The 21409-nt window shown below is 31.8% G+C and overlaps 3 protein-coding genes across 3 annotated transcripts; 2 read left to right on the top strand and 1 right to left on the bottom strand.

The window, feature by feature from the left end:
• Positions 1-2683: 2683 nt before the first annotated feature.
• LOC118043707 (probable sodium/metabolite cotransporter BASS1, chloroplastic) lies at positions 2684-6422 on the top strand. The gene is made up of 7 exons (XM_035051745.2): positions 2684-3273; positions 4175-4268; positions 4355-4388; positions 4490-4544; positions 5083-5166; positions 5245-5532; positions 6022-6422. The coding sequence occupies exons 1-7, from the start codon at positions 2773-2775 to the stop codon at positions 6172-6174; spliced, it is 1209 nt and encodes a 402-aa protein (XP_034907636.1). The 5' UTR covers positions 2684-2772; the 3' UTR covers positions 6175-6422.
• Positions 6423-6561: 139 nt separating this feature from the next.
• LOC118043708 (uncharacterized) lies at positions 6562-8274 on the top strand. The gene is made up of 2 exons (XM_035051746.2): positions 6562-7907; positions 8016-8274. The coding sequence occupies exons 1-2, from the start codon at positions 6921-6923 to the stop codon at positions 8067-8069; spliced, it is 1041 nt and encodes a 346-aa protein (XP_034907637.1). The 5' UTR covers positions 6562-6920; the 3' UTR covers positions 8070-8274.
• A 2312-nt stretch (positions 8275-10586) lies between these two features.
• On the bottom strand, positions 10587-14148 carry LOC118043706 (uncharacterized). The gene is made up of 2 exons (XM_035051744.2): positions 11221-14148; positions 10587-11107 (listed from the first exon to the last, which is right to left on the bottom strand). The coding sequence occupies exons 1-2, from the start codon at positions 13889-13891 to the stop codon at positions 10755-10757; spliced, it is 3024 nt and encodes a 1007-aa protein (XP_034907635.1). The 5' UTR covers positions 13892-14148; the 3' UTR covers positions 10587-10754.
• Between the last annotated feature and the right edge of the window lie 7261 nt (positions 14149-21409).

Genomic DNA, 21409 nt, shown 5'->3' with positions numbered 1-21409 from the left:
ATCTATAAACCCATTAAAATTATTTGACTAATTCTGAGCTAGTTTACAATTTGACATGTAATAAGGATTATTTATAATAAAATGAAATGTAAAGACCAAAATAATGTTTTCAAAAACGTCTTGGGGACCATATTATTTATTAGTGAAAGTTTATTTAACAGCTGGGAAAAAAAAAGTAAAAATTAATTAGGAAAAATAATTATTTTTTGTTTGTTTAAAAGGAAAATTTCTTTTCGAGTTTCGTGCATATTATCGCTGTGGTTGGACTAATAATAGTAGAATTTTACATTTGAGTGTCCCAGGAAGCGTACGAACAAGCATTCTGTCAGGAAGATGGAAAAAAATATGGAAATCTTCGTCTTACCTTTACTTTGATAAAAAAAAAAAAAAAAAGTCTTGACCAAATAAATTAATATATTAGATTTCACAAAAAATTAAATGCAAAAGGACAGTAAAAAAAAAAAAGCATGAAGGTTAATTTTCAAAAAATTAAATTTTAAAAGTTAAAATTAAAAAAATAATAATTTAAAAAAGACAATCAAAAACTAAAATCAACTCATTAATTTTCAAAACTCATGAATGTGGTTATTATCTATAAAATGATCGTATAAAAAACAAATCTAAAACTAACAAAACAAAATTTTCAATAAAAAATATTGAGCGATGAAACTATAATTTTTAAAAAAATAAAAAAGATTTGATTGAACCGAGTTAATCCAATAACCTTACAAGTTACAACTATGGGTATAATATTGCAATAGCCCCATAAAAATAAAATTTTAAAAAAATAAAACACGAAGATCAATTCTAAAAAAATAAATTTTTGAAGGATCAAATTAAAAATAAATTTTTTTTATAAAAATACTTAATAAAAAAAAATAAATATATGTAAACCTTTAAAACTTGTGATTTTTTTCATAAGACCTAGACTAATTCCATAGAAGAAAAATAAAAGGAAGAAGCAAAATCATCAATAAAAAAGGGATAAAATTAAAAAAAAATGCAATAAAAAAAGATCCTAAACAAAATAAACAATAATAAAAAAAACAATGACCAAATTTGATATAAAAATAAATTGAAAAAAAAAATATTATGGATGAAATTAAAAATAAAATTCAATTGGTAAAAAGATAAAAAAAAATAAAAGAATAAAAATTAAATTTGATTTAAAAATCAAATTAAACCAAATGATTCAGGATGAAGTTAAAAAAAAAATTAAAAAAAATTAAAAAAATACTAATAAAAAAAATAAAAATCAAATTATATAAAAAAAAAAATAAATGACTGAATACCATCGTACTTTCATAAAGAGAAGAGAGAGAGAGGAAAAAAAAAAAAAAAAGCAACAAAAAATGCCCTTCAGATCTTAACCACAGTTTCATCGCCAACACACATCACACAATCAAAGAGAGGACATAAGCGTGATTCTAATTCCATTGTGAAAAAAGGAGTTTCACTGTAAAATGATGTTATAGGGGCTACTTGAAGGGCGATATCAACTCGCTAGCGCGTGTGAGTCATGAACTAACAACCTTTTCTTTTTAACAATAAAGACTAAATTGCCTTGTTAACGTTAAATTAACTAAAAAATCAAGAGTAAAAACCAAAAAGCTCTTGCAAGGAAACTTTAAAAATTTTGACCCCGAGACCATTTAAGTAATTTTACCGTGCATAAAAATTACAAGAAAGCTCTAAAATTTTTAATCTAAAGGCATCAAAGTAATTCCACTGTGCATATAAAATGGAATTGTCTATAAAACCCCTATACGTTGCTTCATTTTTTATTCTTTCTAAATGGTATTTAGTTATCACAGTTCCTGGACAATGTAAAAAACCCAATCTAACCCCACTAAATTTGAAAATAACTAATGTGTTCATATAAAAAGATCATTTTACCCCGTATATGGTCAATGCATTTGATGATTTCTCTAAGGGAAAATCAGGGTTTTGACTATCAATTGCTAGAGTGAAAACCAAATGCCATTCAGATTTTGTTAATTAATAAAATATTATTACAATAAATATTTAATATGAATTATTAGGATAGTTTAGATATCAATATTGAAAGCAATAGATCAGTTAGCTATTTGATGGTAAATTTTCATTAAGATATTATTTAGTTATTTTTCAAATTAAAGAGATTAATCATTTTGCTAATTTATAATTAACTAAAAAAAATTATCTTAATAGAGTATTTAAAAGTATGGCAACGGATGTTTTTTAAAATATTTTTTTATTCAAAAAAACATTACAATATTTTATTTTTAAAATTTATTTTTAACATCAGCATATTAAAATTAAAAAAATAAAAAATTAATTAAAAAAATTAAATTTTAATGAATAATAGGTTAAAATTCAATCTAAAACATTCCTTAAATCAACTATAATTAATACATAAAAAGAGGGTAGAAACATTTTGTTTTTGTATTTTAAAAGTGTTTTTAAAACAATTTGAGTTTTTTTTTTATTTTTTTTATATTTCAAAATAATTTTTTTAATATTTTTGTTTAAATGCTAACTCAAAAGATAAATTTTTAAAAATAATAATATTATTATTTTAATCCTTTTCTAAATAAAAAAATATTTTAAAAAAATAATTTATTTTAATAAAACAAAAATAAATTATGACAGGATGGCCGTGTCCAAATCATCACTATTACCAATGACGGTCTATTCATACAAACGCAATCCAGGTGGGCTCCTCAACGAGGAACCTATCCCAGTCGTACAGACTACAGAGAGACAGAACGGAAAAGAGGAGACGAAGCTAAAATGCCGTCATTACTTTCAGGAACATCAAACAATTTCGTATTCAAGCCAGACACAAAACTCTTTTCAAATCATCCAACAAGAATCAAACCACATGAACTCGCCTTCTCGCTTAAATCTCAACTCCAACCAAACTCACAAACCCCGCAAAACAAACCCATTTGGCCACTCATTTTGAAGCCTAAATTCAGTAGAAAATCAGCAAACCAACTTCACTGTGGCATTTCATCAAACGATTTGAGTACCGGTTCAAAAAGGGGCTTGAGGGAGTGGATTGAAGTGATTAGTGACGCAATATCTACAGCATTTCCGATATGGGTATCTTTGGGTTGCCTGTTAGGTCTCCTAAGACCAGCTTCTTATAATTGGGTCACTCCCAAATGGGTCGGTATTGGCCTTCCTCTTACAATGCTTGGTATGGGTATGACACTTACACTTGATGATCTTAGCAACGCTTTTGCTATGCCTAAAGAGGTGCTCTCTGGCTTTGTGCTCCAGTACTCGGTTTGTTCAACTCTCTCTCTCTAGCTGTTGTTCTTTTCTTTACGTGTTTGTTTGTTTCTGTCCAGTGTTCCCTTTGATCTTAACAATGTTTTCAATGAGCTTTATTCTCTAGTATTATATCGAGATTTGTTTGTTAGTTATTGCATTTCAATGAAAATCATCAGCATTATAGGACTATGGTAGGTACGTTGATTTAATAATTTTTGTGAGCATTTATGTTTTAGTCCTTTCAAGTTTTCTTTTATCAAACCAACCGATCTAAATGAGTTTCATATTAAGTTATTAACTAGAAAAAGGTTGATAGTGTGTTTTATGTCTTAGGGCTTTCAAGTCTGGTGAGATCAAATTCTTGCTACTTATATCGTTAGCTTCATGATGAAGATATAAAACATATTGGCTTAGGATTTTGAAAGAAAGGCTTTTCTATGAAATTAAAAATGAAGTATTAAGTCACCATTTGTGTCCACAAAGCCATTTGACTTTTGGAGTATTTAGTGGTTTACTCCTACTGTGGGCTGTCGAATACTCCTGCTGCAGTGCTTTAGCAAAGGTGCCTAAGAATGTACTTTATTTTGTGATGTAGAGCTGATGGGTAAGGTCAAAACTGTTCATGATTTAATAAGTCGACACTTGTATGAAGATAGGTTTTCCAAGTTATAATATTGTACTGTAAAAGTGCATTTTAAGCCATTCTCATACAAATCTCAGTTCTCATTTTGGAGAATCAATACTAGAAGTTCTCCTTTAAACGACCTTTGTTTTCACCACAATGAATGATATTGTTAATTTTTTTTAAAAAGCACTAAAGTAATAGCTAATAAACCAGTTCTAGGAGATTTTTCAGCTTTATATCAATTTCTGTTAACTGCTAATAGAGCATGGATGTGTGAATGGTTTGCAGGTGATGCCAATATCAGGGTTTCTAGTGAGCAAGCTGTTGAATCTGCCATCTCACTATGCAGCTGGTCTAATATTGGTTGGTTGCTGCCCAGGCGGTATGCATATCTGTTAATTGTGTACTATTGATCCTTTTTCTTGATTATTTTATGACTAATATAGTTTATAATTTTTTTGACTGCAGGAACAGCAAGTAACATTGTCACTTATATTGCCCGGTATGTGATTCCTACTGCTGTAATCATAATTATTTCTTTCTGTCCTTTTCTGCTTATTTACACTGGAACCAACAAATGTGACAATCCCTTTTGTTTTCCAGTGGAAATGTGGCGCTTTCAGTATTAATGACTGCAGCGAGCACTTTTGCATCTGTGGTTGGTAACTAGCCCTTCTCTCTTCTCATGTTCCCCTCTTTTACCTGGTAAAATTCAATGCATTAAGCTAAATGCAATATCATGTGAAGAAATTCAAGGATGATGCTTTTCACTCATACGAACTGCATTGACACCTCCTTTTAGCATTCATCTACTCACCTTTCTTTGTCCAGTTAAAATTTACAGGAGATGGATTTGTTTTCTCAAAAAGAAATTAAATTTTAGATTTATGACATGTACAGTACAGTTTTCTTGTGTTCATCTGTGATGTAGTTTGGAAGGAAGGAATTTTTAATTTTTCTTATTTTTGCTAAAGTAATTTTATTGACAATTGGTCCATAAAATGCAAAACACCTCCTTTGGAGTCTGTTTGCCTTTTATGGTTCCATAATAGTATTTTCTTTTCCCTTGCCGTTTGCAGGTGATGACCCCATTTCTGACAGCTAAACTGGCTGGGCAATACGTTGCAGTACCCTTTGGAGTTTGTTTGCCTTTTATGATTCCATAATAGTATTTTCTTTTGCCTTGCTGTTTGCAGGTGATGACCCCATTTCTGACAGCTAAACTGGCTGGGCAATATGTTGCGGTAGATGCCACTGGACTCTTAGTGTCAACCATGCAGGTGCATTTTCCTGCCTTGATCCTGTTTTTATGCCATTAACTTCAAGAGCAATTTTGTCATTTCCTGCTACAAAGACAGGTCGTGCTGCTTCCTGTACTTGCTGGTGCATTTCTAAATCAGTATTTCCAGAGCCTGGTTAAAATTGTATCTCCCTTGATGCCACCCATTGCTGTGGGAACTGTTGCTGTTCTGTGTGGAAATGCAATTGCCCAGAGTTCTTCTGCAATCCTGATGTCTGGCCGACAAGTGGTGCTTGCTGCATTTCTCCTTCACGCATGTGGTTTTTTCTTTGGATATTTGCTTTCAAGAATGCTAGGGCTTGATGTGGCATCATCACGGACCATCTCGATTGAGGTCGGCATGCAGGTAGATAATTACTCTTGCTGGATTATCAAGGGATGCTTCTCTCTTGTTCTCTATTTGATGACTCATATACTATACTTAACTGTACACGGTGGAGTAATAATATAGTAGTTTGTAGATTCCAATTCCAGGCAAAGTTTACGGTATTCTTCTTGTGGCTGCCTGCTGTGAATGGTACTTTTGGTGATTTTGGGAGCAGATCCTTGGATTGATGCTTTAATGGGGCCAGAATTTTACATTTGGCATGGAGGGGCTAAATATGTTTAAAAATCTATCCTTTTAGTTTTAAAGGGAAAGAGGCAAATTCTCTATTCATGAGGAGGACAATAAATTTCTCGCTGCATCAAAAGAGAGAAATTCTCAACTTTGGTGGGACCATGTCTCTTGGCCCCGTTGTGTCTAATGTCCATCACATTTAGAAACTGATCTCTGCTATGCATTCCCATTTTCTATGAAGACAAATAATTCAACTTTTCCTGTTTTATCTTTCAGAACTCTGTGCTCGGTGTTGTTCTTGCTACAAAGCATTTTGGTAACCCGCTTACAGCAGTACCGTGTGCTGTTTCTAGTGTCTGCCACTCAATCTTTGGTAGTGTTCTGGCCGGAATTTGGAGACGCAGTGTGCCTGCCCGGAATGATGATTGACATGACATCTAGAAACTCGATAAGCAGTAGCTAGTGACGTGAGCCTTTCATGGTTGATTTGAGACGTGGAATGCCATATTTTTCAGTAACATTATGATAACAATTTTTGAGATTTATTCTGTGTTTGAACTGTGGACTTTGCACTACAGACTTGTTATGTTCCCCCATCTTGTTTGTATTTGGTTTTGTAATTTCAAAGTACAATATTGAGTTCAACGGAAGTTTTTATGAATTGACCTTATTGTGTACATTGAAAAGAGCTTACAGAGCAGCAAGAATTGACCTTATTGTGTACAAGTATCGGAATGAAAATGCCTAAAGCACCCCACAGAGAAATCCACAGATTAAATTACAAAGATTATAAATCTGGTTTTTTTTAGTTTAGTAAAAAAAAAAAAAAAAGTACGTAGTTTTCTTTGGCTTAGAAGTGATAGATGCCCAAAATCGGAGAGAAGGATATAATTAAAATTTCCGGTGCTATGGGGACCTAAACGAGGCCTTATTGATAGTTGGAGGGGCATGAAAATTTTAAAATTAAGTTGCCGCCACAAAGCTTTGAGAAACTGAAAAAACGAAAACAAAAAACCAGATTTTGATAGGGTTGTTCTTCCCTTCCCGGGCTCTCTTCCCTCCAAACCCAATTTGCCTTTAATATTCAAAATTTTAACCACATAAAAGCCCGAAATCTCCGCCTCCATCTTTCTCTGCTTGCAAAATCCCAAAAAACTTCAGACACAGAATCAACAATGGATACCAAATTCCAATCCATACCTCCTCTCCAAAGGCACACGCTCTTAAAACAGCAACAGCAACAAGAAAACGAAGAAAATGTGCCCTTCTCCTCGCAATTGCCGGCCAAGAAGCGAAAGGAGTCCCGGAACCCACTTCTTGCGGATGCTGATCCGAAAGTCACTACTAGTGCTGCTTACTGCTTGCCAACCAAGAAGAGGGTTTGGGCACTGCATCCTGATTTAGTTTCCGGTAAGCCTCTTTCGCCGCTAATCGATCTCAACGTTGAGTATATTCCTTCTTCTAATGAAGAAATTAAAGCAGATGAGGAAAACAAGAAAACCCCTCTTCCAATTATTAATAAGTCAATTGATAGCTTACAACAAGAGGAGAAAGTCACATTTCTTTATGAAAGCAATCAACAAGAGTATAAGGAGGAAGAGGATGATGGTATTTTGTGTGCTATTTGTCAAAGCACAGATGGGGATCCAACAGATCCTATAGTGTTTTGTGACGGGTGCAATTTAATGGTTCACACTACTTGCTATGGCAACCCTTTAATAATGGGTGTTCCTGATGGTGATTGGTTTTGTAGTCAGTGTTTGGCTTCTAAATCCGACAGAGAAACCAAGCAACCATCCTTATCTTGTTGCTTGTGTCCAATAAAGGGCGGTGCTTTGAAACCCACCGCAACAAATGGCCGTGATGAGTCATGGGCTCATATTGTGTGCGCACTTTTGATTCCTGAGGTGTTTTTTGACAATCCAGATGGCCGTGAAGGAATTGATTATTCTAAGGTTCCTAAAAGGAGATGGGAAGAGAAATGTTATGTTTGCAAGAGTAGAAAAGGGTGTGTTATTGACTGCTCTGAGCCTAAGTGTCCTCTGGCATTTCATGTTACTTGTGGGTTGAATGAGGATGTTTATATCGAGTATAAAGAAGGGAAGAAGAAGGAGACTATAGTTGCTGGCTTCTGCAAAAGACACACTGAATTATGGGATAAGGTAAAAAAAGAAAAAAAAATGCATTACGCGTTTCAATTCAAAATTTTGATTGGTAGAGAGATCTCATGTTTCTATGGCTTTTTGATGGTTTTTTCCCTTTTTTTGCAGCAACAACAAACAGGGAAGTTCAAGATTGTTGCCAGAGAAGAGCACAGAAAGTAATAAGCTCTAGGTGGGCTATTGAATGACATTGATGAGGGTTTGAGAATGTGCTAGTTTTTGATGAAAATTACATTTTTTTTTTTCCAATATTGTTAAGATAGCTATCTTGTTTAGATTTTAAGTTGGTAGTTTTAATTATCTGAGCTGATATGATTAATTTTACCCAGTGTGATCATCTAATGGTCTTGTTGATTTCTTATGAATATCAATAATTTGTGACTAGCTATTAGCTTCTAAATTTCTTTTTTTTATTGAATTAGTTGGTAATTTAAGGTTGAAATTACATCTTGAATGATGTTTCCATTAGAGTCTAATATAAAAAATAAGAAGATATTTGTTGTTTTGATGGAGTTTAATATTTAAAGATATTGTGTTTTGGTGGAATGGTAATCTTACCATCCTTTTAACTCGCTAGAAAAAAACAACTATAAAAAGTTCAACTATAGCTTGTTTGGGGTTCTAGTTTAAGTTTTATAGTCATTAACAACTATGGTCATTTGTTGCAAGGTGTTTAGAATAATTATATTTAGACATTCCAGTTTCATTTATAGAGAGAAAATACATTGAATTTGTGTTAGTTTATGATAGTTGGTTTATTTTTTATGTTATATCTAGATCAACAAATATTTCAGGGTTTCTCCAAATGAGTTAGTGTGAATGAAAAGACAAATCTAACTCGCTAGAAAAAACAACTATAAGAAGTTCAACTATAGCTTGTTTGGGGTTCTAGTTTAAGTTTTGTAGTCATTAACAATTATGGTCATTTGTTGCAAAAGTGTTTAGAATAATTATATTTAGATATTCCAGTTTCATTTATAGAGAGAAAATACATTGAATTTGTGTTAGTTTATGATGGTTGGTTTATTTTTTATTGTTATATCTATATCAACATTATAAAAAATAACCAATTCCAAACACAAAAATAATCAATTTGTGTTAGTGTGAATGAAAAGGCAAATCTAACAATGATGGGATCCTCTAACAAGCACAAAGCATACTTATAATTTGCAAAAATATAAATGTAAAATTTAAACTATAATAAAATAGTAATACATAAGATTTGAAGAAATATTACTTAAATTTGTATTGGAAATGGATATAAGATATATGGGTATAGAGAATTTTGTATATGGTTATAAGAGGATCTTCCTGAATGTTTTGTTTAGAGAAATTTTTCTTTTATAGAGAAATTTTATTTTGAAGTCATGCATTGAATGCCTAAAAAAGTTCTCTTTTTATAGAATATTTTTTAGGAAGGCATCTTTGAATTTTGTAAAGCAATTATATTGCTTTTTGGAAAGTTGATGTAGTTGTTTGCCAAAAAATCCCACTACTGAAAGTCTATTATCTTCTTCTGCAAGTGGAGAAACAATTTTGGTATTTTCTAACAATAACGGAATTAGGCTAAAAGGGTCTCGAAAATGTTTAAAAATGAAAATGGGCCATAAAATTTTTTAGGCCTTTTAAAAATACATTTTTTAAAAAAAATATTGACATTTACATTTGTGAGGAGAAAATGTCTATGAATTTTGTATAAGTGGAAAAATACCATAATGATGATCTTCATTATCATTTGCTAGACCTATGATGGAACATGATGAAGATGAAGATGGGGTGAAATTAATGTCTTTGCTACTTTGTAGGAGTAGCTTCATGATCACAAAGTATTTTTTTTTAGATTTCGTTATAGTTAAGAATACGGAGGCATGAAATATTTGAGCTAAGAATTTGGATTTAGGATTAGGTTTTTAATCTCAACCTTTTAATTTTGTTTTAACTATTGTAAAATTGCTAGTTTGAAACTTTTAAATTCTATTGTAAATGAATCCTATCATTTGATTTTGAATCTTCTAATGAGTATGGGATATCCATGTTGAGTGTTGTAGTTAAAACACCATGAACAAATCTTTTATTATTTTTTAGGGCTTGAAAATTTTGTTTGATAAATATTTAATCATCGTTAATCATTGGATGAGGTTGAAGAATGTCTTTAAAGCAACCAAAGTATTCCTATCATTGGCAAAACCAATTTGATAAATTTGTAGTTTTTGTGGAAAGGATAAAATAAAATAGCCAGGAATTACTACCCTTAAAGTTTTGGAGAAAAAATGTATTAAGTCATGCCTATTGATAGTCTCAATAAAAATAAGATGTGTATGTATACTAACAAAAACAATCTCTAGTAAAAAAAAAAAAAATTACAACTCACTCAACAATTTCAGTGTCAGAGATATCTACTCATCAACCTGAAGACGATTGTTATCATGAACAAATACTATATTTTGAAGATGCTAGTCAATTTTACATCTTGATTACAGAGGAATGAAAATCATGTGTTAAAATCTCAGATAGTATATATTATATAAATTAATTCTACGTGTCAATGGAATGCATGCCTTCACATATATTTACCATCAAAATTATATGACTTTTGGATATCAAATTGCAACAGTAATCAGTAGTTATTAGAGAAAAGGCTATGTGAATTCATTCTTGATATTTAATAAGTTTAAATTATGATTCTAAAAGCTTCACTTGATCTTATTGTTTCAAAGCGATTAAAGTCATAGTGAAATAAAAGAAAATTGATCTACATTCTATCGAAAGAACTGAGTAAAAGAGTGTAGCACATCATCATGAAGCAAGCATACACAGAACTAGGCGCGTCATTCTCTTGCAATGTAATCAGGTTCCAAGAAGTTCGTTTCTGGCAGAAAATAGTTGGGCTATAACATCAGCAATGCCCATCCGTCCCTGTGGCGACTCGACAGAACAGGAGATTCCAGTTGTAAATACTGAGACCAAGCACTCAAGAACTCTATTTTGTTCGATAGAATTCCCTTCAAATTTTATTTGAAGAAGAGAAGGATCTGCAATCTGCAACACTTTCTCAGGCAAAAATGTCTTCACATAGCTATGAAGGTTCAGACCATTAAACAGGTCATCGGTTGGTCTCTTTCCGGTAAACATCTCCAGCAAGAGTATGCCATAGCTGTATACATCACCATATGCTGACACTTCGTTTCCCGCACCATACTCTACAATCATAATCATAAAATGGGAAGTAAGTTTGAAGAAACAGAGCACGAAAATATGATATTGAAATGAAAAAGAATGCGATGAACAGAACAATTGTATGTGCAACATTTACCAGGGGGAGTATAACCAATGGTCCCTCTTATTCCAATGGAGCTTGATGGGTTCGTCGAATGGTGAAGGGTGTCTTCGAGAAGGAATTTTGCTAACCCAAAATCACCTACATGGCCAACCATTTCGTCATCGAGAAGAACATTGCCTGGTTTGAGGTCACAGTGTACTATTTGTCTTTCACATTGGTGATGAAGATAGTCAAGTGCGTGGGCAACATCGATGGCAATGTTTAGTCTCTGCGTAAGATCTAGAATCCCCCGCTCCTCATCTGCTGCAGGACTTGGATGCAGCCAGGTTTCCAAACTCCCATTAACCATGAATTCATACACCAAAGCCTTGAAATCATTCCCATGATAATCAACACCTGAACATGCTGTCACTACCTTAACTAGATTTCGATGTCTGACGTTCCGCAGAGCCTCACATTCAGCCATGAAACTTTTAGAAGCTCCTTGACGCATTAGGTTAAGCACTTTGACTGCAACAGCTGTTCCGTTATGATCAAGAATTCCTTTATAGACAGAGCCAAAGCTGCCAGTACCAATTAAATTGATTGAGGAGAATCCATTTGTAGATTTTAGGAGACTTTGATAAGACACCTTCAATAGCACATTCCCATCAGAGCTTGGAGTGAATTCTCTTCTTTTCTTTCTTGACAAGAAAAGAAACAAACAAGTGATAAGTACTGCCACCACTAGAAGCAAGGAAATCACAAAGATTGTAATCTTCGTTTTTAGGCTCAATCTCTTCGGGTGTTTGAAATTGCATGGAGGAAGCTCAAAATCAGTTGTGCCACCGCATAGCTTGCTATTCCCAATGACTGAAGCTGCTGTTGCATTCTTGAAAACTCCTCTAACAGGTACCATCCCTTCAAAATTGTTATAAGATAGGTCCAAAATTTCCAAGGACTTGAAATCTTGGAAAAATTCTGGAATTTCCCCAGACAAATTGTTATGAGAAAAATTGAATTCTTGAATGCCTTTCAGGGTACTCAAGGAGGAAGGAACGGAACCTTCAAAAAGGTTGGCATCCAAGTACAAGACTTGCAGACTTTCACAATGTCCAAGACTACTAGGAATCTTACCTGATATCATATTCCCAGAAATAGCTAAAATTCCTAGATTTTCCAAATTTCCTACTTCCTTCGGTAGGGAGCCAGACAAATGGTTTCGAGATAAATCAAGATTAATCGACAGGGAGGATAGTCCAAATATTTCAGGGGGTATGCTACCGCTAATAAAGTTTCCAGAAAGATCCAACTCTAACAAATTGTTGCAATTTGCTAGACTTGAAGGGATGCTGCCTTGAACATTGATGTCATTTAAATACAGTCCACTTAAGTTAGTCAGGTTTCCTAAAGAGGATGGAATATGCCCTGAAAAATTATTCAATCCAAGATCCAATATTTCTAGATTTTGAAGCTTCCCAATGGCAGAAGGAATGATACCTGAAAGGTGGTTGTTTTGTACTTCAAAATCATTCAAGCTGATGAGATTCTCTATTCCATCGGGGATGCTCCCAAATAATAGATTGCTGTCCAGGCCCATGATTTCCAGTGTAGTTGACAAATTGCTGATTTGTGGAGGCAGCTGTCCTTGAAAGTTATTTTGCGTTATAATCAATTCCTCTAGGTTTGTGGCATTGGTCAAGGAGGAGAGAAAGCTCAAGTCATTGGCTTCCCCACTTCCCAGATTGTTGGAGGCAATGGTTATTGAAAGAAGCCTTTGTAGCTTTTCCAGTGAAGGCATTTTTCCTGTGAGCATGTTTTGGTTTAACTGTAGCATTTCAAGATTTGATAAGTTGGATATTGAAACAGGAACACTTCCAGTGAATTGGTTAGAATGGATGGAAAAGAATTCAAGATTTGGAAGGGAAATGCCCAGATCAGGGGGGAGATTGCCCTGGAAATGGTTAAGCCCTACTTCAAAAGCCCTTAACGAAGAGAGATTGAACATGGAGGGAGGTATGGTACCTGAAAATCTATTATTAAACAATGATAAAATCCTGAGGTTTACCAATTTGCTCAAAGTAGCAGGGAGATTCCCAAACAAGTTATTATCATTTAGCCATAGAGTCTGGAGGGATGACATGTTCCCTAAAGATGGAGGGATACTTCCTGTAAGGTTGTTGCCCGCTAGAGAGAGGTTTCTGAGCTTCAAGAAGGAGCCAAACTCCTTTGGGATTTCTCCTATGAGCTTGTTGTTTGCTAATTTGAGTGAAACGAGGTTATAGGAACTAGATATACTAGCAGGAATTTCACCAGTAAGATAATTATTATGCAGTAATAGTATTTGCAATCTATGCAAGTGGCCAATTTGCGCTGGGATTTCATGACTGAAGCTGTTGTTTTGAAGGTATATCTCCCTTAAAAAGCTCAGATTGCCGATATATGGTGAAACGGAACCTGAGAGTTTAAGGGACTGCAGATCCAGCACCGTCACCCTCTGGTGCTTCTGACTGCATGTGACACCGAACCACCGGCAGAAGTGGATGCTGCTGTTCCACAAGCGCATGATTCCGAGAGGATCATCGGTCATTTTGGACTTGAAATCCAGCAAGGCCAGTCGGTCGGTCTCATTCCCGTCGATTGACAAGGCAGAGGACGTGAGACACAGGAGAAGAAGAACAATGGCATGGGGGCAGAAGACTGGAGAAGGCACTAAAAAACCCATTGAGAACAATAGCTGAAGGTTTTTTTGACTGGTATAAATGGGCGCTTTTAGGCATTGATAAAGGCCAAGGGACAAGCTAGTTTGGCAGTGAACAAGGAGGAGGAAATATATGGTAATAGGATGAGAATTTTAGCAGAAAATATGAAAATGGGAACAGCCGCATTATTATAATTATTAATAACAATAATATGCTTCGGTTAAATTTAGATTTTGATGTAAAATGCATAATTATTTTATAATTTTCAATCCAATAATTGCATCAATTCAAACAAGCTTGGAAGCAGACCTCAAAGCCGACCTAAGCTTTGATAAAACCTCGTGATCAGAGAAAAGCTGAGAATTATAACTGTTACTATAAAACTGGATAATTATATATTTTATATTAAAATTTAAATTTAACCTTATCTAAATCATATTAAATAGCGGAACTGAAGTAGGACTAGTTTCGAGCGTGTAGAAAGGGCCATCAAAAGTGGTCGGCATTATACGATAAACAAGATACGATAATGCCGCACTGATTCTCAGTGTCCTGTTTGGTGGGTCATGATGATTATCACGGGAGCACCACCAGAATTCTATGGTCGGAGTAGTCTTTCCCACAAGAAACCAGTTTCGGGGTGACAATTATTTATACATTTAATGGTGTTTTCATTTTTTTTCTTTACATTTTTTTTGAAAAAACTATTTTTTTTTATTTTTTTATACTTTCAATATTTATTATTCTACACTTGATTTATTTATACCTTTTTTTTTTCTTTATAATTTATTTTTTAATTTTTTTTATATTTTTTTAAGAAATTATTAAGCAAGAACTAAGAAAATATACCTTACTCTAGCAATTGCAAAATTATTATATTATCCAATTACGATAAAAATTAACTTGAAATTTTATATATTTTTATTAATACATATAAATTTTTACTATATTTTATTATATGCAAGTATCAAAATTTTTATTTATAGTTATATGTTTTACTTGATTTAAAAAACATGTTAAAACACCTGTACATTAAAAATTAACTTGAGATTTTATATATTTTTATTAGCATTTTGTTTTTTGTATTTACTGGCATAGATGATTTTTCATGTATTTAATTAAATGCAAGCATAGACTTTTTTTTTATTTATAGTTAGAATTAAAAAAAATACATTTAACAAACTTGCATATTAATTTGTTTTTTGTCAAAAAAATTATCTGACTCGTAGTAAAACGCGGGTCAAATAACTAGTTTAATCTAATTTTAATAAATATTGAATCAAATTGAATGAGTGAATTTTTTTTTTAAATAAAAAGGAATATGTATAACATTTATATTATAATATATTTAATACACACACATATTCAAGTGTATATATATTATTTCTAAATTTTTTATTAAATAATAAATAATACTCAAATAATAAATATTTGAATGGATATTCAAAGTTTAATAAATAAATTATTGATATATAATTTTTTGTATATGTAAATAATAAATAAGATACATATATAATAAAATATAACTAGTGAATGCCATCACCATCGTAGAAATTCCATCAAAAACGTTTGAGCCTGCTACTGGTTTGAAATCTCTGAATAATATATAATAATTATAATTGCAATCACACTTTCAAAACATACCAAACATACTACAAGTTAACTAGAATACCTCATCCCTCCTATTTGTTTTACCTCACCTAGAGTTGGAGTGAAATTATTAATTTCTCCTTTTTTTATTCTAGTTATTTTTATTTATTAATATTCACTTAATTTTGAATTTATCTTTATAAATTATTTTAATTTGATTTTTATAAGGGTATTATAGTCTCAAATAACTAGTTTAATCTAATTTTAATAAATATTAAATCAAATTGAATGAGTGAATTTTTTTTAAAAAATAAAAAGGAATATATATATATATATATAACATTTATATTATAATTATTTAATATATGTATATACATATTCAAGTGTATATATATTATTTCTAATTTTTTATTAAATAATACTCAAATAATAAATATTTGAACGAATATTCAAAGTTTAATAAATAAAATATTGATATATAATTTTTTTATATGTAAATAATAAATAAGATACATATATAATAAAATATAACTAGTAAATGCCATCATCATAGTAGAAATTCCACTAAAAACATTTGAGCCTGCTACTGGTTTGAAGTCTCATGTCAATATATAATAATTACAATCATAATCAGACTCTAAAACATATTACAAGTAAACTAGAATACATCATCCCTACTGTTTGCTTTACCCCTAGAGTTGGAGTGAAAGTATTAATTTCCCTCTTTTTTATTATTCTAGTTATTTTTATTTATTAATATTCGCTTGATTTTGAATTTATCTTTATAAATTATTCTAGTTTGATTTTTATAAGAGTATTGTAGTCTCAAATAAATATATAGATATTTAGTTTGTACTCAATTTTATGAGTATTTATTTTTATTAATATATAATTAAATAAAAAATATTTTAAAAATAAAATTCTTAACCTCAGTGAAATTCATTACCTAAATCGTTAATTTGAATGGTTAATTTATGAAACTTGATTTGATCTAATATATTAATATGTCAATATTAAAAAAAATCATTTTGATTTTTTTTTAAATTAAATCATATTTTTTATTGATTATCCAAGTTATTTTTAAACCGGCTAAATCAATTAGATTATGTCAAAAATAACTCTTATACTGTTTAATTTTAAAACCGAGTTAAGTAATAATTCGGATTAAAATGTTTCAAGATTTAGACAACTTGACACCTGGTCCCTCTTTGTTTATAATAAGATTGAGAGGGTATTTGAGAGTGTAGCTGCAATTATTTATTAAAGTATTTTTTATTTAGAAATATATTAAAATAATATTTTTTATTTAGAAATATATTAAATTACTTTTATATTTTTGTATTCAAAATAATCTGAAAAGTACTTGAAAAATATTAATTTAAAAAATAAAAAATAAAAAAATTAAACTTTTTTAAAAATACATGGAACAAAGTTACAAACTTTCAATATTCTAGTTTACTTAAATCGTGTCTTGGAAAAAAAAGAAAAAAAGAAGTCGGTCGGCGAAGATGGTCCGTTGAAGCATTATAGATAGATACAGAGAAGTCAACAAACAGCACAGACGCGGGAACCTAAAGTAATAGGCCAATAGCAACGTTGAAATTTTTTCAACACGTTTCCCTCGAGAAGTTTCAGTTGTCAATTTTCGACGACGTTTCAGTTGTCAAATTACCTACGAAATATTACGAGATATTTAAGAGATAAGAAGTGTTTGTTTTTAAGAGTATTTTTTATTTAAAAATATAATAAAATAATATTTTTTTAAAATTATAAAATTAATTTAAAATAATTTTTGTTTGCAAAGAACTTTTAAAATAAAAAATATATTTTTTTTAAAAAGGAAAAAAATCCAAATTCTACCTTGTTAATTTCCTTACCTCTACTTGTAGTTTTTAGACCCAGTCTGAGACCTGGATTCTTAGTTTTGATTGAGTCACTAAGTTATTCGGGTTAATTTTTTTAAAAAAAATCAAAATGATATTGTTTTAATAAAATAAAAATAAAAAGCCAATGGATTGCAACCGGGTTTGTGATCATGTTTTGCCGGGTCAACTGGGTCTTGCTGGGTCAATTGGGTCACCGGGTTCATACCAGGGTTTTCTTTCTCTTGTTTTTTCTTCAATCCGGCCTGGTTTCAGCCCTGGGTCCTTGGATAGACTCGTCGGGCCAGGCTGGATTTCAAAAATATGCCTCTACTAATGCTAACCTTGTATAAAAAGTTTTAAGGAATTTAACAAAGATTTAACTTTGAATAATAATCATCTGATATAATAATAATAATAATAATAATAATAATAATAATTTTAAATAATTTTAGTCAAGCTTTAATTTAATTAATACTAATTAGTTTTAACAACAGTTTTACTGAATTCACTCAACCAAAACTATTAATTAATGAAATCTACTTGTATAATAAATAAGGTCTATCGCTAGTGGACACTACGCAACAAATTCTGTGTTCAATCCTTACAAGAATTGTAGGCTAATGTTGAAAGAAAAAGAGCAAAAACATTTTTGTTTCCCATCACTTACATTACTATATTACGACTTTTTATTTACATATATCTACCAAAAACAAGAATTTATTGCTATAGCATGTTCCTCCTTAACTAGGATGTTTAAAATTAAGGCTTTGGTAATTGGTAGTGAGGAGCATTTCATGATGAGTCAGTAACGTCAAACATGGGACATATGGAAAATGACTTCTAATATCTTTTTAGTTTTTTTTATTAATATGGATGATTGGACTAATTTGCTAGTACCTTGACTAATTTTACGGGCACTGAAATTAACGACCATGTAAACCTTTAGTGATTATTATATTAGTAACCACTGGCTTGAACTTAAGATCACAAGAAAAACAAACTCCTTAATCCCAAACTCTTATCACTGAACTACCTACTAGATAATTATATCATTTCAGCTCTTTGAAAGTATTTTGATTCTTCACCATTATTGCTTGTCTAATCTATTCATCATTTGGTCGTTGTTGTTATATGTTAAATACTATTAGTAGATCATATTACGTAGGCTTTAATTAAGATGAGCATGGGAGGATGAGATCACTAAATAAAATCTCGACGAAGCTAATGAAACAGATGACAACTAAGCTAGATTGTACCGGCAATATTATGAAATTTTTCTAGCTCTACTTGCTTTATGGGACCCAAGTAGTTTTAGGAGTCTACGAACTTGATTGTCTGAATTGAAAACTAATGAAGTTGTAATAACTTTGAATTATATCTGGATTGTTCACTGCTGCATTTTAGGACGAAACGGTTGGGCATGGTACTTCCATTTTTTCTTATAAAAACAAATTTTTTATTGGAAAATAAAATTCTCTTATACTTGAGTTAGTAAATATAAGATGTAAAAAATTATATAACCAAGCTCCTTAATCTTTTAAATATTTATGTTTGAAAGACTTAACCAGTATAAGTTTTAGAAAAAAAAAACACTTATTATTTTACACATGTAATGTTGTCTACACCTTATTTTTTTTCTCACTCGACATACTCTAACTCCTTTTGTTAATATGTCATATATGAGAGATGAGAGTTAGGACATACTTAGGAGGTTGGTTTGTTTGTTTGTTTCTCTTAGAGCGAAAAACATTTTTATTTGAGGTGGAGAATGCTTTGTGATGTAGTGTGAAGAAAAGAACACTGTCAACAACAATGGTGGATTAATAGAGAAATTACCAAGATAAATGTTTAGAGTGCTCATAATTTGAAGATGTGGAGATTTTGTTGGAGGTGTCAAGATTTTGCTAGGAGATTTTGTATTGAGATTTTACTAGAGATATAAATATTGTGTTTTTTATTGAGGAATGTCTAAATATTGAAGCCCAAAGAACTAACCCATGTAAACACAGCCCAGCTACAAAGAATACAGTCCATCATGAATGGCCCAAGCCAACAAAAGTAATAAAAACAAAAGCAAGCCCATATATATACACACAAAACCCAAATCCACGTAATGTTCAGTGTTTCCATTTACTCAAAAGACAGTTATTAAGCCTGTGAAGTGAAGGGATGAAGAAAAAACTTGTGCCCATGCACTCTCTGGTCCCTTGGCTTCAAATACAATGTTCATACCCATTTCCTTGTGGTGGCAACCGAACCGTGAGAAAAAAACCAGAGAAAAAATAAACGAAAGTTAGCATTTGATAGTTTTAGAGGTCTTTTTTTCCCCAGAAAAAGGCATTAAGCTACTCGACCATCAGTTCACTCTCTAAAAAGTGTTCCTATTAATGATTCTGCTACTAGTTCTTCATCCTTTCGAACAACTTCAGTTCAGAACTCCAATGGCAATCCACTTGTTTGTCGAATATGTGACAGAGTAGGTCACACTGCCATAAAATGCTATCATAGATTTCTCTTCTTTTATCAGTGTCACTATCCACCAACCAAGCATGGAGTAATGGTAGCTGAGTCTAATGCACAATTTAAACATCAGGTGTGGTATGCAGACAGTGGAGCCAATGCCTGCATTACCTCAAATGCTCAAAATATCACTCATCTGCTACCTTTCAATGGAGAAGAGACTATCACTGTAGAAAATGATACATGTTTGTTAATTAAAAGTATTGAATTCGCCTCTTTACAAATTGACCAGTCTAATTTTCAACCGTCCAACATTCTTCATTGTCCATATGCTTCTACAAACTTACTTTCTATCAATAATTTTTCAACGTTTCAATGTTGCAAGACTATTTTTCATTGTCCAAATGGTCTTGCAACAACTATCGGTGAGAAAGCATCTACTAAGCAATGGCATAGTCAGCTTGGACATCCTTCCCAAGCTATTTCTAGTAACTTCAACGTTTAAGTTCTATTTCTCTCTTATCATATGCAAATAAAACTACTTTTTGTTCTTGTTGTCCTCTTGGAAAATTTCCCTTTAGTGACTCCACCAGACAATCTACCAATCCTTTAGTTTTAGTACACTTTGACTTGTGGATTTCATTTGTAGCTTTTTTGTTTTTCGATGATTTTTCAATATTTTCATTTTTGTGTCCTTTACATAATAAATAAGAAGTCTTTGCTGTTTTTTCTGAGATTTAAAGCTTATGTATTATCTTGATGTATTTTCAAGCCAAAAAACATTTGAAAAACAACCATTACCATACTTTTAAACACCCTGTAATAGATGATGGTATCCATCTTTGATAATCCAAATATATTTTTAACTTGTTTAAGAACACTTGTATCATACTCTGGCTTCTTCTATAATCTCTGGAGCTAGCTAAGTTCTCTGCACATGAGGTGAGCTACTAGCAGATGCCACGTAATATAGAGGAGTAGTGGGTGCCTTACAATATTGTACTCTTACTTGTTCAGATATCAACTATGTTGTTAATCAACCCTGTCAATTCATAAATAGTCCAAATATTGAAATTGAATATAAGCATGTTGAAGTTAATTACTATTTTAGACTATTTTATTCGAGAAAAGATAGTTAATAAAGATATTTTAGTTTGACGATTAACTGGTTTATGTCCTTGCAAAGGGACAAACACTACTACGCTTCACTTTCTTGCGTTCCAAATTAATGGTGTAGAAGTGTTGGTGAATCTGTTTCTTCACTTGTAGATTCCCTTGTTGTCGACTCTACTTAACAGCCAGCTGAACACTCTCCTACAAATGCTGTGTAAATCTAAACTTTCAAAATGTATATTCCATATTTCACTCCTTTTATTACTCTTGTCCTGTTGCATTGTATACCTATTTATTTCGATCAATACAACAACAGTGAAGTTCATGTTGGCCAAACCTGTTCTTTATCTTGTCTTTCATAAACAAGCGTTGTTGTTGTTGTTATCCAGTTGAGATGGTACTGTTTTCTTGCTACAAAGGCAAATGCAATTACAAATTCCTCTAACTTTATACTTGTTAATTACATAGAAGTCAACGCTAGTTTTGATCCACTTGCATGGTGACGCTGGACAA

This window comes from Populus alba, chromosome 11, assembly GCF_005239225.2.
Source record: "Populus alba chromosome 11, ASM523922v2, whole genome shotgun sequence".
NCBI lineage: Eukaryota > Viridiplantae > Streptophyta > Magnoliopsida > Malpighiales > Salicaceae > Populus > Populus alba.
Note: the sequence above shows the minus strand (reverse complement) of the source record. Positions and strands in the feature narration are given on the sequence as shown.

What these genes read in the sequence shown, in the direction of transcription:
- LOC118043707 (XM_035051745.2), top strand. Translation starts at nt 2,773, where the DNA reads ATGCCGTCATTACTTTCAGGAACATCAAACAATTTCGTATTCAAGCCA. An exon ending in GCTTTGTGCTCCAGTACTCG is followed by an intron (nt 3,274 to 4,174) that starts GTTTGTTCAACT and finishes AATGGTTTGCAG; the next exon opens with GTGATGCCAATATCAGGGTT. An exon ending in CGAGCACTTTTGCATCTGTG is followed by an intron (nt 4,545 to 5,082) that starts GTTGGTAACTAG and finishes TGCTGTTTGCAG; the next exon opens with GTGATGACCCCATTTCTGAC.
- LOC118043708 (XM_035051746.2), top strand. Translation starts at nt 6,921, where the DNA reads ATGGATACCAAATTCCAATCCATACCTCCTCTCCAAAGGCACACGCTC. An exon ending in ACACTGAATTATGGGATAAG is followed by an intron (nt 7,908 to 8,015) that starts GTAAAAAAAGAA and finishes CTTTTTTTGCAG; the next exon opens with CAACAACAAACAGGGAAGTT.
- LOC118043706 (XM_035051744.2), bottom strand. Translation starts at nt 13,891, where the DNA reads ATGGGTTTTTTAGTGCCTTCTCCAGTCTTCTGCCCCCATGCCATTGTT. An exon ending in CATTGGTTATACTCCCCCTG is followed by an intron (nt 11,108 to 11,220) that starts GTAAATGTTGCA and finishes TTATGATTGTAG; the next exon opens with AGTATGGTGCGGGAAACGAA.